Source organism: Ovis aries, chromosome 8, assembly GCF_016772045.2.
Source record: "Ovis aries strain OAR_USU_Benz2616 breed Rambouillet chromosome 8, ARS-UI_Ramb_v3.0, whole genome shotgun sequence".
Taxonomy (NCBI): domain Eukaryota; kingdom Metazoa; phylum Chordata; class Mammalia; order Artiodactyla; family Bovidae; genus Ovis; species Ovis aries.
In genome coordinates, this window is record NC_056061.1 from 19,098,172 (window position 1) to 19,113,708 (window position 15,537).

The 15,537-nt window shown below is 39.0% G+C and overlaps 1 protein-coding gene across 1 annotated transcript in view; it reads left to right on the forward strand.

Annotated features, from left to right (window-relative positions):
* MAN1A1 (mannosidase alpha class 1A member 1) overlaps positions 1-13,143 on the forward strand; it is a 171,346-nt gene extending 158,203 nt beyond the window's left edge. The window contains exons 10-13 of the mRNA XM_015097327.3: positions 3,006-3,225; positions 4,203-4,375; positions 9,578-9,693; positions 10,475-13,143. Of these exons, the coding sequence (XP_014952813.2) occupies positions 3,006-3,225; positions 4,203-4,375; positions 9,578-9,693; positions 10,475-10,601 (636 nt within the window). The 3' untranslated portion in view covers positions 10,602-13,143. The remainder of the gene's footprint in view (positions 1-3,005; positions 3,226-4,202; positions 4,376-9,577; positions 9,694-10,474) is intronic.
* The last annotated feature ends 2,394 nt before the right edge of the window (positions 13,144-15,537 follow it).

The following is a 15,537-nucleotide window of genomic DNA, read 5'->3' on the forward strand; positions in this document are numbered from 1 at the left end:
CACACCTCCTGCATTGGCAAGCGAGTTCCTTAGCACTATCACCACCTGGTTGTACTGTAAAAGATCTTTGTTGTGAAGTAGAGGATCCCTTGCAGTGTTGTTCTGGAGAGTTAATTTACTGGACGTGTAGTCCATCAGCTTTGGCTTCTAGTGCCTTTTGAAAATCATTTAATCCCAGAGTGGCGTGGTTTGTTTTTTGTTTTGTGTGTGTGTGTGTGTGTGTTAATAACAGATACTTTTGGGGTTTTACCTGGCTGTTATGTGGCCTCATCTGGAAGCCATACTAAGAATCCACGGTGGTAGGTTCTCATGCAGCCAGAAAGTCCTTTGGAGTGATCTGGACAGGTGATGGATTAGGCATTCAGGATTCTAGAGGCACATCCAGCTAATTTTTTTCAAATATAGAAGGATGAAATCACAAAACAGACAAGTTTTTTTTTTCCTAATCAATTCTCTATAGGCGTGACACAACGTATCTTAAAACCACTGAAGACTAATTTTTCCTCCTTTATATTTATTTACATTTTCCCATTGCCACACAAACATTGTTTCAAAAGTCTTAGAACTTCACTGTAGTTTGTTTTGAGAGATAGTGACTTGGTCAGAATCATGCCAAAAATAATACAGTACTTTATTCAGGATCCATAACGGGTAATAATGTTTCTCTAATGCATGCGCAAAGCTATTACTCTTGCCATGTAGAAAGAATAATTTCTTGGGTGATGAACAAGTATCTGCTTGAAGGACTTTATTGCAATTTGTGCTATGAGAAGTGTAAATAACTAAGATGTTCAGTTGCATTAAATAAGAATGAAATATTAATGTAATAACTAGACCATCAATAAAATTAGCTTAACCACAGTTAATGAGCACAGTAGCGTGTTCATTTATTTCCTGCCATCTTGGTTTCATTTGTTTATTTCCAATAAAGGTAAAAGAGGTTTTATCTACCTCTGCATTCATTTTCATTCATTCTCCTCTATCACAATTTTGTCTGTATCTACTACAGGCATACCTCAGAGAGATTGTGGGTTCAGTTCCAGACCACTGCGATAAAGCAAGTAACACAGTAAAGCAACTCACATGAAATTTTTGGTTGTCCCATGCATATAAAGTTATATTTACACTACACTCTAGGCTATTAAGTGTACAATAACAGTATGTATAAAGCAAACAATGTATATACTCTGGTTAAAAATATTAACCATCATCTGAGTCTTCAGTGAGTCATAATAGTAACATTAAAGATCACGGATACAAATCACCATAATGAATATAATAATATTAAAAAGTTTGAAGTGTTGCAAATTATCAAAATGTGACCCAGAGACATGAAAAGAGCAAATGCTGTTGGAAAAACAATGCTGATAGACTTTCTTAACACAGGGTCACAGCAGAATTTCAGTTTGTGGAAAATACAATATCTGCAAAGTGTAATAAAGCAAAGCACAATAAAAAAAGGTATGCTTGTATTCCGTGCTTCCTAAAATCTCTTTTTTGATGATACTATAACAGTTATAGACACAGTCATAGCCCTTCTTCTTCCAAGAAGTATTAATAATTGAGGGTGTGGGGGGTATTTCCTATTTAAGTAATAAAAATAGTCATGCCAAGCCCTTACACCACAACTTTGTTTTTTTCTAATAAGGCTTATTTTGTTTATATACTCAGAAGAATATCAACAGTTCTGGGGCAGAAATAACCAAAGATGTTTAGTCATTTTTGTAAAATCATTTCTCCCAAATTTAAAGACCTTTATTCTTAAAAAAAAAAAAAACTTATTCATCATATATTAATATCCTTTTTAATAGAATTATTAGGGAGGAATTTAATTCATGTGTTACCACAGTGGTGATGTGATGATAATAAATGGTTTTTATCAACTGCTAATCACTATACTGACTGCTTTATAAACAAAATGTTGCAATTTTCTCAATGGATACTACTATTCCTATTTCATGGATAAGGATACTGAGATTTAAAGATGCAGTAAGCAAATTACCCACAAAGTTTACAGATAGTAAATGTCAGTGCTGGAATTTGAAGCCAAGAAATTGGGGCTTCCCAGACCAAGCAGTGGTAAAGATCTACCTGCCAGTGCAGGAGATGCAAGAGACACTGGTCTGATACCTGGGTCAGGAAGATCCCCTGGAGTAGGAAATGACAACCCACTATAGTATTCTTGCCTGGAAAATCCATGAATAGAAGAGCCTGGCATGCTACAGTCCATGGCGTCGCAAAGAGTCAGACACGACTGAGCAACAAAGCACATACATACCCAAGATCTGACTGCCTGAAGAACAGCTCCTTTTTCTCCACTCTGTTTTGCCACCCTTTCAAGCCTAAGGGAGGGAAAGGAAGAGTAATAGCACTGGCCTGGGGTTTATACACAAATATGCTCTGTTCATTATTCGGAGCTGAGCCTGTGCTTTGTGTTATTTTTGAAAATGGAAATGCATTAAAGCAGCTCTAAACACTATACCAGTGGCCTGTCTTTGAAAAGGAGACAGCTTTTCTGGTCTGAGGACTACAACTGTTTGATCATGGAACCAAGAAAAACCTACGGGGCTGGCCCAACAGCATTAATTCCAATGAACCAAACTAACAAAGCATAGATTAGAGGAGATATACAAGAGCAATAAATGAAATCTCAAGTTGAATTGTATTTATGGAACCAAATTCAAATTGTGAGTGATGTTTTATTCTTTTAAATATATATATATGTATATATATATATATATATGTACACACTGTTGTAGTGAAAGTGAGTATGTTAGTTGCTCAGTCGTATCCAACTGTTTGTGACCCCATAGACGGTAGCCCGCCAGGCTCCAGTGTCCATGGGATTTTCCAGGCAAGAATACTGGAGTAGGTTGCCATTCCCGACCCAGGGATCGATCCCTGGTCTCCTGCATTGCAGACTCTTTACCATCTGAGCCACAATGTGTTTTTAGTATAAATCTGAGAAAAGATTACAAAATGTTGAAAATAAGTATTATTTTCAGGCTATTGAGACTCACTTGATCCGGAAGTCCCGTAATGGACTGACTTACATCGCAGAGTGGAAAGGGGGCCTCCTGGAACACAAGATGGGCCACCTGACCTGCTTTGCTGGAGGCATGTTTGCACTCGGGGCAGATGACGCTCCTGAAGGAATGACCCAACACTACCTTCAACTTGGGGCTGAAATTGCCCGGACCTGTCACGAATCTTACAATCGCACCTGTGAGTCCCTGTTACTCTTCATATATAATCTTTGTGCTTTTTATGTCATTCAGTAAGTAACTTTGTCCATTTGTTGCCATCAAAAGAACATCTACTGTGCCTGATGAATATTTGATGATTATGATTAATATCTTAAAGGAATTTACATTTTTAATTTAAAAGGCATTGCTTTTCTACATAAAAATATTTACCTTTAGTTTACCAATAAACAAAAATCCAGGCCATAAAAGGTCAAGTCTAACTTATTGACCCTGCTTTATGTAAATAACAGTGGGCGAGAGTCCCTGTCCTAATACAGAAGAAATTTGGTATGTTATAAACCATTATTAATCTTCCCAGAATCTCCATGAAATATACAATGAATCTACATGTGTGCTAAGTTCCTTCGTTTGTATCTGACTCTGCAACCCTATGGGCTGTAACCCACAAGGCTCCCCTGTCCATGAGACTCTCCAGGCAAGAATATTGGAGCGGGTTGCTGTGCCCTCCTCCAGGGAACCTTTCAGACTCGGATCAAACCCACGTCTCTTAGGTCTCCCACATTGACAGGCAGGTTCTTTACCACTAGCACCACCTGGGAAGCCCCATGTGATGAGTCTAGTTGCCTTCTTATGAAAGTTTGATGCACAAATACTATGTAACCTTCATGCCATAATGACTTAGGATTCTCAAACACTAATTTTTTAGCTCACTAATAAGGTGATGCTTTGCACTGACCCAGTGAGTACTCAGTAAATGGTGGTAAAATGAAAGAAAATAAAGGATTATTACCACTTTCTTAACTGTACTCTTTTCAGTAGATAAATTTTAAATGTATATTGACTATTGCTTATTATACAGTGTATATAGCTATTCCTTAAAAGGGCATTTTGGCACCCCTCTTGAATGTTTTAAAGTATCTTTTATTTTCATTTAAGTTATAGACACTAAGCATTGTCAGAGACAATAACCCTTGTCCCCCACTGCATGTCTTTCAGTTGTGAAACTGGGACCAGAAGCTTTCAGATTTGATGGTGGTGTTGAAGCCATTGCTACGAGGCAAAATGAGAAATACTACATCTTACGGCCAGAAGTTGTTGAGACTTACATGTACATGTGGCGACTGACTCATGATCCAAAGTACAGGAAATGGGCCTGGGAAGCTGTGGAGGTGACGTTTTAGTTTGCTTATGTTTCTTATGGGAATATGTGTGTGGAAAAAATACTCAGTGATCCCTATCAATCTAGTACATTAACTCTCCTATGACGCTTAAAGCTTTGACCAGCCATCTTTCCATTCAAGACTGTTTTCAGTTAAGTCATCCCACATCCCTGCCTTCAGCTCTGTTTTTTGTATATAAATATACCTCCTCTGGTATTGAAGAATCTAGAAAGACCTATTATAAAATTAAGTTCTCACGTTTATAAAAACATTGACCAGTTAATCCCACAAAGGGTATCTGGCAACTTGGGAATACTCACCCTTACCTGTTGTGTGTTTCAAGAAACCACTGTATGATGTTTCTTTTAGTCCTTGAGCATCATAATGGTAATATATGCTTTTAATTAGAGCAAATGAGCTACTTATATATAACTTTTAGACAGTACCTATAGAAGAACTACTTTGTACACGAATATTCCAACATGGGTCTCAGAATCTTTGGAATAGCTGTAAGCTTTCTATCTGTCCAGTGTGTTATTTGGATCATCTTGGCATTTCATGGATCTCTTCCTGCTGAATATGATGTATCATCTTCCTAAACGAATCTGTTAACACTTTGTGTGCTGAATGCCAGAGGAGGTGCACTTTAGGATATGCATCAAACAATGTCTAATTTTAAGAGCTATTATTTCAAAAGGAGTGGGAGGAAATTCAGGGGATAAGAACAGGCAAACACTTTAATTATCAATACATTCTCTTATTGTCTAGCACTCTTTGTTAGAAAGTTAGCTGTCTTTTAAAACCATTAGGAATAACTTCTCTTAGGAAATCTAAAATGAGCATTGCCTTTGTGTAAAATTTGACTAATATCTTAGGACGCTGTTGATGAATCTTGCTTATTACTCTTTTCATTTGGTATGTATCTTATCACCAGTTGTCAGTTATTTTAAGTAATAGCAATTCTTTATGCCTTTTTTTTTTTTTGCAAAATTTTCTAATTATGGTTAGTCAGTTGTAATTCCAGTTTCTTTATGTTTTTTCCTCTGAATAAAAAGTATATTAAAATTGAGGTTCAGCTAAGCTTTGGTAATTGGGAATTATTTTAGTCTTCAATCGGCCAGCAAGGAAATTAAGGTTAACACTCCCTTGCAAGCATCAGTTTAAATTAAAAATTTCAGTAATAACATTTCATCAAATATGAAACACCATAATTGATAAGAAACCATTATTTTATATACTGTTAAGAAAATACAACAATACCAATTAAATTATGACATGCCAATTTTGGAGATGCTTAAGTGTGAAAAAAAATTGTATGACGGTAGTTTGTCGCGTGGGCAGAAAGCTTTGATTTGCTTGGTTCTTGGGGAGGGGGTTGTCCGCAGGGTATGAAGGTTGGTTTGTTGTGTTGGGGTTTTTATCTGCTGACTCCTTTTACTGTAGCATATGATGTCAGATTGTTTGCTTGTGTCGCAACTCAGGAATTCCCCTGGTTTTGCCTGTGGTACCTTCTGTTAGAACTTGAAATGTAGTGGAGGGTGGTAGTGCTGGGGCCTCTTGCCTTCTGTGAAAAACTGCGAAGATCATAGACTCAGAAGGTACGGCAGCACCTTTTGTTCCTCTTCTGCTGTGTCCCGTCCCATCAGCCCTCCCTGTGTGCTGGCTTCAGCTCCAGGGGACAACACCCTGGCCTGCTGGCCCTGTCATGTCCAGCGCCAGTGCTTCTCAGCTGTTCTGACTCAGAGGCTCTTCCGAGGCAGCTGGCGGAGGTCTGGGACGTGTGGGAGGCTGCAGCCCCAAGGGCCGCCCTCGGCCACCGATACATCACTATCCCAGAAGAGTTATTCCGAAGAATCATTCTGAGAGGCATTCTGTTTGGCTCTTCAGAGGGTTTCAGGCGGGAGTGAGCCCCCATGCACACAGCTGTGACCTACCCCATGTGTATTTCACTGGCCCTCCTCCCTTCCTTCACTTTTCCCACCAGCTCGATCACTTCCTGATGTCATCTCTGTAAAAATCAAAGCTCCCTGCATCCAGCCCATGTCTCATGCTCTGTTTTTGGAGGAACCCATGTCCAGAGGCTGAGAGTCCCAAAGATGGTAGTGAAATGATGTTCTGATCAGACTAAGCATCCTGGGTACGTGGCCTCTTCCACTGTCAAGAAACAGTAAAGCCAGGGACTGTCATGGGGACCCAGGAGAGCTGCTTGTCCCCAGCTTCACATCTCTGAAGTCTTAAAATTTAGACTTGACATGAAGGCTTTTTTATTTTTTGAAAGTTAAAAATATTTCTTTGGCATTTCTCCCTGCCTTGTTTTTCTTTTTAATTTACCAAAAACCTCAAAATATTAAAGTAGCTAGGCCTCTCTAAGCTTCCCCGGTGGCCCTAGCGGTGAAGAGCCCACCTGCCAATGCCTGAGACATGAGAGGCGTGGGTTTGATCCCTGGGTTGGAAAGATCCCTGGAGGAGGACATGACAACCCACTCCAGTATTCTTGCCAGGAGAATCCCCATGGACAGAGGAGCCTGATACAGTCCATAGGGCCACAAGGAGGCAGACACTACTAAAGTGACCTAGCACACAGGCAGGCCTCTCTGAACTTCTGAAAGGCCCGCGCTGTGCTAGTAATAGTAAGTGTGTCATCTTGTTCTATTCTCAGGACAGCCTCACGTTGAGAAAAAGGATGCTCCCTGGATCCAGAAAACTGAGGCCACAATGAGGAAGTCTAGAGATGGGACTTAGCCCCCACCTCTAAAATGTCAGATTGTGTTCTTGACTACTCTGGTTCACTACATTAGGCATGGGAGAGAAAAAAGAATGAGCGGAAGTGAACTGAAAAGATGAAAAATGTTTGGGCAGCACCTGCCCCAAAACAACTCTTTTTTTCTACAACAAAAGAAGGAGCTTATAGAAATTTTGTATCCCTGGGTCGGGAAGATCCCCTGGAGATGGAAATGGCAACCCACTCCAGTATTCTTGCCTGGAAAATCCCATGGACAGAACAGTCCATGGGGTCGCAAAGAGTTGGACACAACTAAGCAACCAATACATTATCACATAGAAATTTCTATAGGAAGGAGGGTTAGCTGTTTATTATACCTGGTCCTCTCTTTAGTTTATCACAGTACCAAAGAACTTCAAGGGAAAAAAATCAAGAAAAATTTTTGTGGATAAGTTCTTCTTTTAAGGAAATGTCTGGAAATAGGATTTCATTACGTTCAATGACAACAAATTTACCCACTTCTTCTGAATCTTTATTTTTTTACCCTTTTTTACAAATAATTTTTGGCCTACTCCATGTATCTGGCATTTGACTTTTTATCAAACAGAACAGTTATCAAAAAAGGAAGGAAGGAAAAATATAATAGAACCTGAAAGTCCCTTTCTTCAGGCTTTCCTTCCATTTAGTTCTTTGTCTGAAACTGAGAGTATAATCGAAGCTGCCTTTTTTTAAGTTGATTGTTCGTATGTTCCCTAGGGCTTTTAAAAAGTTCTACACTGGGAGACATGTTCACGTAGCCTGCCACTTAGATTTTCTTTCACCTGGTAATTAAATGCTTTTTCTGCCGACCAATGCTGTCTCCCTTCTGCCCTCCAGCCCTAGGGTGTGGAATCAATATCCTCATTATCAGTGTCTGCAGATGGAAATGGATCGCTCAGCACCACATTCCTGCTCCCTGCCTTTGCCTTCCACCTCACCTTTTCCAGGCTCCACATTCTTAGAGCCATACTTTCCTCCTAAACCCTTCTCTCGCTGATGAAGATTTTTCTCAATTAATATGGCAAGAGCTATGCCATATCCTCTTGGTAGTTGAGCTGAATAGGAGAAAAATGCAATATAATTATACAGTTTTTTTTAAAGGGACATGGTAGTGATCTGTAGAAGCAAACTGAAAAATAACCTGAAGAATAGCTTTATCTTATTCATGTTTCCTTTATCTCATTAAACATTGTAAGGGACTTAGTCTTACACTTCATTATTTTTGTCCACATTCTATGAATTAGAACCAGGTTTCCAGTAAGAGTTTGTATACAGTGGGAATCTTTATTTGACCATATAGTTATTAAAATCAATAGGATGTAGTGAGTAGAAAATAACTTTCTGGAGATGATTGTGCCTGGTAGCCAGTAAAGCAAACCAGTGTAATATCCAGATATCCACTACAAAGAGCAGTCAGGTTAGCAGTAACTGACACATGGAAAGCAAGTCATTTTAAAATTTTGTTGCCTAAATTTTCACTCCCACACTGCCCATCCCTTGCCTTTTCCCATCTCTGACTATAATACGCACTTGTAGTCAGTCAGCGGTAAGAATGTAGGATCCTTTCTCTCTGGGTAGTTAACCAGTGGTTTAATCCCATCTTCTTCCATCTCAGTCTAAAGAAAAGAAAAATATATTTCAGAAATAGATGCCAGCCATGTTTTTTCCACTGGTTTTCATTTTCTCCTTTTATATCTGTCAGTCACCAGTATCACTCGTTAGTACTCTATCAATTTTTTAAAGATAAGATGTTCTGAGGACCGCGGCAGTCCTGCACACTCTCTCAACCAGTGGTTTAGAATCCCGGTTGACATCAAGTCTTTCCAGACCAGCTGTCAACAAACTTTCTGGAAGAGCCAAAGAGAATTAGGCTTGGGGGCCATAAGCATTTACTCAGCTCTGCCACTGTAGTGAAAAAATAGCCATACACAATATATAAATGAGTGTGTCTGTGGTTCCATAATACTGTATTTACAAAAACCAAAAGCAGGCTGGATGTACCTTGTGGTCTGTAGTTTGACGAATCTTGCTCTAGACCATAAGACGAAATGGTTTAAAAAAAAAAAAAACACTGAAAAATTATTCCAAAATTCAATGTAAAAGTGTTTCCAGTTAGATGAGATATACTGTCCATGGGCTTCCCAGGTGGCGCTGGTGGAAAAAAAAAAAAAAAAAAGGCCTCCTGCCAATGCAGGTAGACAGAAGAGACCTACCTGGGTTCTGTCCCTGGGTCGGGAAGATCCCCTGGAGGAGGCCATGGCAACCCACTGCGGTATTCTTGCCTGGAGACTCCCATGGGCAGAGGAGCCTGGTGGGCCTCAGTCCATGGGGTGGCACAGTCGGTCAGCTTAAGTCCTTATTTTATGTAAACGTGAAGGTCTAGTAGTAAAACCCTATGACAGCCAGTTTCCTGAAATGTGACCATGTTTCCCCTCCTCTTTGCGGTTTAGGCTCTGGAGAAACACTGCAGAGTGAAAGGGGGCTATTCCGGCCTCAGGGATGTTTACTTTAACAAGGAGAGCTACGATGACGTGCAACAGAGCTTCTTCCTGGCAGAGACACTAAAGTGAGTAAAAGTTATTCTCAGTGCGTGTGCCCCAAATACCTGAGCACATCTTCCCAGTTGTCTTTATCATGAGCGCATGTAAACACTATCGAACATGACTGCTGCCGAAATCCATTCTGCGCGCATGGCAGTAGCTGTGGGTGTGTTTTCATCCTTGTGTAAGTTTGGCGGCTGGGGACTGCCTTTTTTTTTTTTAAGTTAACATTTTTACATGTTCTACCTCTTTAATTTTTAGTTGTATTTATTTCTTTTTGGTTCTCCTGGGTCTTCGTTGCTGCCCAGGCTTTTCTCTAGTTGTGGTAAGGGGGGCTGCACTCTGGTTGCAGTGAGCAGGCTTCTCATCGCGGTGGCCTCTCTTGTTGCAGAGCACGAGCTCTCAGGCACCTGGGCTTCAGTCCTTGCAGCACACGGGCTCAGGGCTCTAGAGCACAGGCCCAATAGCTGTGGTGCACAGGCTCAGCTGTTCCAAGTGTGGGGTCTTCCCGGACCAGGGATTGGACCATGTCTCCTGTGCTGGCAGGTGGATTCTTTCCTCCTGAGCCACCAGGGAAGCCCCTTAGGACTGCTGTGTAGGGTTCTTGTCCAGGGGATCAAAGCACACAGCAGCTGCTTTTCCTCAGCATTAACGAGCGCACTTCATAAGGTTTTGCTATGCTTGACTGATGTCCACACTTCTCCATAAGGGGAACGGAGACGCTGATGTGGTTTTTTTCTGTGTCTTTGTGGTTTCACTGACTAACCGGGTCCCTCAGGCCTCACATACCCATGTTTCTCTCTCCAGATATTTGTACTTAATATTTTCTGATGACGATCTACTTCCTCTGGAACATTGGATCTTCAACACCGAGGCACATCTTCTCCCTGTACTCTCTAGGAATTTAAAGAAAGTTGAAGACGATGGGAAATAAAAAGACATTTTGTATTTTACTCTCCTCCACCCCTTTCACTGCATACCTTAATAGTTCTTTTTCTGGTGATCAGGCACATGATGAGTTTTTATTAATAGATCTGTGATTATTCTAAGTTTTAAAATTGTTTTGCAGTCTTATATGTTTATTATCATACATATAGATGGACCTAAATTCCTTACTGTATCCTTTATTATTCAGCCAGTGAATCACAGGGTTTTTTTGTTGTTGTTTTTAAGTAATCTGTTATCTCTAGAGTTTATGAAGATGTAGTATTATTTTTAGTAAACTGAATAGAACGGTATACCTATGATCTCTTAATTACAATTTTGATTTGACTGCAAAACTTTTTCCTCCTCTATGAGGAGATGATGTCTGCTTTAAGCTGTAATGTTTTGCCATGTTGCAAAAAGCCATAATAATGAATTAAATAATAAAAAAGCTTTTTTCCTTTCCAATTTCATGTTAATCGGGTTTGTCTATCCACCAGAGACAGATCTTATAACTGTGACAGTGTCCTTATGCGGGTCTATCATTATTTGATAGAATATCTTCTAGAATACTTTACTCACATTGTAATTCAAATTAGAATATCATCCCCAAAGGATCATCTCCTGTCGACCTCATTTCATCAGATCCACGGTATATTTTTGTCAGTTAATTTTATTAGTGTTCCCTAATTTGGGAAATAGTTTTCAGATTTTATTTTAAACGCCCTGTGTCATCTCTGGATCATGTACTGGTTCATTTCTTCCATTCTCCACCACACAACAAAGTGAGCTTTTCGGTTTTGCAGAGCTCTGCTATTACCGAATTATATTTTTTAAAGGGAAACTGTATAACTTTTAGTGGGTTAGCTTTTGCTTTTATCTGAATATGTAAAGAAATCGGGGCTCACTCTCCGGAGAGAGGGTATTCCATATGGTTTTTTGTTTACATTTCATCTTTAATTTTTCTTGAAGAAAAGAAACTATTACATTTGTTTAGGTTTTCCAGGTTTGAAAAGGGTCTTTTCTCAGACAGTAAGTCATTCATTTCAGTTTATGAAAGCAGAATTTAACTCAAAGAATCTTTGGCAATGTGTCTATTCATGGTCAGTTGAGGAAAAATCTAATAAACTTTTAGGCCAAATTAGGTTATAGTATACTTTGTCTGGTTAAGTTCAATGTAGCAATCTCCACTTGGAAGTAATGCATAGGAATGGACACTCCCAATCCTCCTCAGTCCTGTAGCAGATCAAAATAATTATAATTAAATGATTCTTCAAAACATTTTTTGAGATTTGAATTGTTTTCCAGAAATAGATTAGGCTATCCTATTGGTTCATATTTTATATATATTCCTATGAAAGGGCTAATATGATGCATGTACTGAGGTACAGAGATTTTGACCATCTGTACTTTTCAACTACAGCGGTCACATAGATCAGTGCAACCCCATAGATTAGGTTGAAGCGTATGAAATTAAGGCGTTTGTAGTTTAAAAATTGCTCAATATCAGCAATTTCATATGCTTCAGCCTAATAGTTTTTAAGACCGTTATTTTCTTAGATCTCAATAGACTTAGTTGTTTTAGCTATTTCAGCTTTTGAAAGCTTTTCAAAAGATTTCCACTGTCTGAAAGGCATATGACCTGCCCCTTTTTTCAATATTATTCATTGGTATATGTCAAAAAATAAATCAGTAAAGTTAGTAAGTGGAAAAGATCCTTTAGGACATCATGATTGCTATTTCCAAAACTTAAAGGCAAAGTATAGAAGATTCTCATCAAAATTGGGCCATATGTATTTAGATTATAACTTTCATATGAATGTCTTTGAACTAGCAATTTAAAATAATTTATTTTCTTTGCTTTTCAATCTGATTTGAAAGAGCACAAGCTGATAGGTATTTCTGCAGCAGATAGAATATTAAAGTCAGGTTGTATGAACACATAGAACTGTACTATGATGAACTTTTTGCTTTCTGATATAAATAGGCAAGAAGATTGTACTACATGTTGCCCAGCCAATAGCAAGAACAAAGTTATTTCAATTCTAGAACTTGGATATTTTTAGCCTAGGACCCAAAATACCAATCATGTAAGCAAAATAAGAGATTACTATTATGGTGATGTAATTTAATTAAAGTTATATTTTGTGTTAATTATTTTAAACAACTGAAGTCCTTAGGTAGAGGCTGTCTTTCATTCATTTTCAGCAAAAACTGTGCAATTATGTTTACATATGCTTTCACATCCCAAAAGGTGAATAATTAAAATAGCACTTAATTTTGTTTCTGCACATGTTTGGTATACATTGTGTGATGCACATATAAGTTACCTGGCAGTTTACAGAGCTTCAGTGATGTTCGTCATGACATCTTCATGTGTACTAGTAGTTCTTCCCATTGCTCTTTGTTTGTGCTTAAATCCACTGTGTCATTTTCAACTTTATATAAATCTCTAATGTAATGGGAAACATAATAGATTGACACATAATTTTTAAAGACTATATTTGTAAATTTTCTCTATTGTAAATAAAGTCTTTTGATATATCTCCTCATTTGTTATGTTTTTCTCCATTTAAGTAAGCTTTTGGGTGTTTGGGGATGAGTGTGTACCATGGCAAATGGACGTATTAAAACCTAACAGTGATTCCGTACCATACCCAAAGAACTGGGCCAAGGACAGTTTCCGCATTAAAAACTTTAGATTGCAGATAATGTTGCCTAACCCGCTTTGGTTAATCAGATACTTTTGGTCAGAATCTGACATATGTTGAACACCAGGGCAACATGGAGCAGAGACAGGGAGTTGGCATCAGAAATAACATGAAGTGTATTTCTCTTCTTTTTTTTTAAATTAGTATGTATGTATTTTTGGCTGCATGAGGCGTTCGTTGCTCGCATGGGCTTTCTCTAGCTGCAGCGAGCAAAAGCAAAAGAACTAGCTGTGGTGTGCTGGCTTCTCGCTGCAGTGGCCTCCCTTGCTGCGGAGCATGGGCGCCTAGCACAGGTTTCAGTAATTGTGGCCGACGGGATCAGGAGCTGTTGCATGGGGACTCAGCTGCCCCGAGACATGTAGGATCCCAGTTCCCAAACTAGGGATCAAACCCGTGTCCCCAGCCTGAGCAGGCAGACTGTCAACCACCAGACCACCGGGGAGACATCGGTGGTCCTTGTTCTTCAGTTGACAGGCCAGTTGAGATCAAACCCCACCACCACCACCACCAGTGAAACGAAACATTTCATTGTGTTAATGACAAGTTTAATTCTGCTATAGATGTTCAGAGGAGAAGGAGGTCACTAGGTTTTAGTGGTCAAAGAGGCTTAATTGAAAAGAATAACTTAAGCTACAGGAGAACGTCCAATATTTTTTAAAAGGCTAGGTTCTTCAGATTCAGGTTGTACTTTTTAAAATGTTTCAAACATGTGGGCTGCTGTTCTCTCTGCCCAGATCTCTCCTAGATGTTTTTCTGGCTCATCCTTACTTCATTCAGGCCTCTGCTTAATTAGCACCTTATCAGAGTGGATTCCTTCACAAATAAGTATAAAATTCCCAATCACCCTTTGCCCCTTACTGTGTTTTATCTCCTATTTAGATTTGTTATGTAACATATTTGTTTTCCTTATGTGTCTGTTGTCTACCTGACCTCTTAGAATTTAAGCTCCATATGAACAGAAAGTTATTGGGTCTTTCTCCCGCTACCGTTTTCAGTGCTGGCGTGGCATCTCATACCTGGTGTACACAGTGAATGTTTGGTTAACGGGTGAATGCATGAATGAAATTCTACCTTGTATTCAGAGGCTTTGCTACAGCTATTTACAAATGTCTTAATAAGTAGTACATTAAAAAAAAAATACTAATACCAGTATTACCTGCTATTGTTTTAAATAACTTATCACAAGAATGGGCAGCTTTTAAAACTGCTGTGGTAATGAATCCGCCTGCCAATGCAGGAGATGTAAGAGACATGGGTTTGATCCGTGGGTTGGGAAGGTCCACTGGAAGAGGGCATGGCAACTCACTCCAGTATTCTTGCCTGGAGAATCCCATAGACAGAGGAGCCTGGCAGGCTACAGCCCATGGGGTCACAAAGAGCTGGACAGAACTGAAGCAACTTAGCACACACAGTAGTTTTAGGGAAATATAGAGTAAATTAGTATTTATGATTGAATAACCTTCAACCAACAGATGTATTTTTACACCGTTTATATCATTAAGGTACTGTGTATATATAGTCTTGTGTAAAATACATAGCCAAAAAATTGTAAGTCACGATTTCTCCAATATTGAGTTTTCTTCAGTGTTTCTATTTGAATAGCCTACTATTGTTTTCTGTAACTTACTCTCCCAGTCACTATATCATAAAAAGAACCTATTTCAATAGCATCAAGCAAATAAATTGTTTTTTGTTTTTTTTACTTAACATAGAGTTAATCAAAAGGGAACCTTCTGAATTCAATTATTTGTAACACAAATGATGTTGGTTTTGTTTACTCTGTTGGTGACAGGATTACTTTAAAAGATTCTAAGCATGATTTTTTTTTTTACACTAACATCAACCATCCATACAGAGATGACAACTTGGTAATCAATACATCTAATTTCTGATAATTATGTGTAGGTGGTGGTGGTGGTTTAGTCACTAAGTCGTGTCTGACTCTGTGACCCTATGGACTGTAGCCCAACAGGCTCTTCTTCCCAAGGGATTTCCCAGGCAAGAATACTGAAATGGGTTGCCATTTCCTTCTCCTGGGGATCTTCCTGACCCAAGGATCAAAACCAGGTCTCCTTCATTGCAGGCAGATTCTTTACCAACCAAGCTACCAGGGAAGTCCAATTATAAGTAGACTGTTGCTTAAATTTTTAAGAAAATAATATAGATCTTTTAATTTATTGAAGCCTAGAGTTCATATATCTAATTGCTATTCTAGCTCCTTAGGTTGTGCCTGAC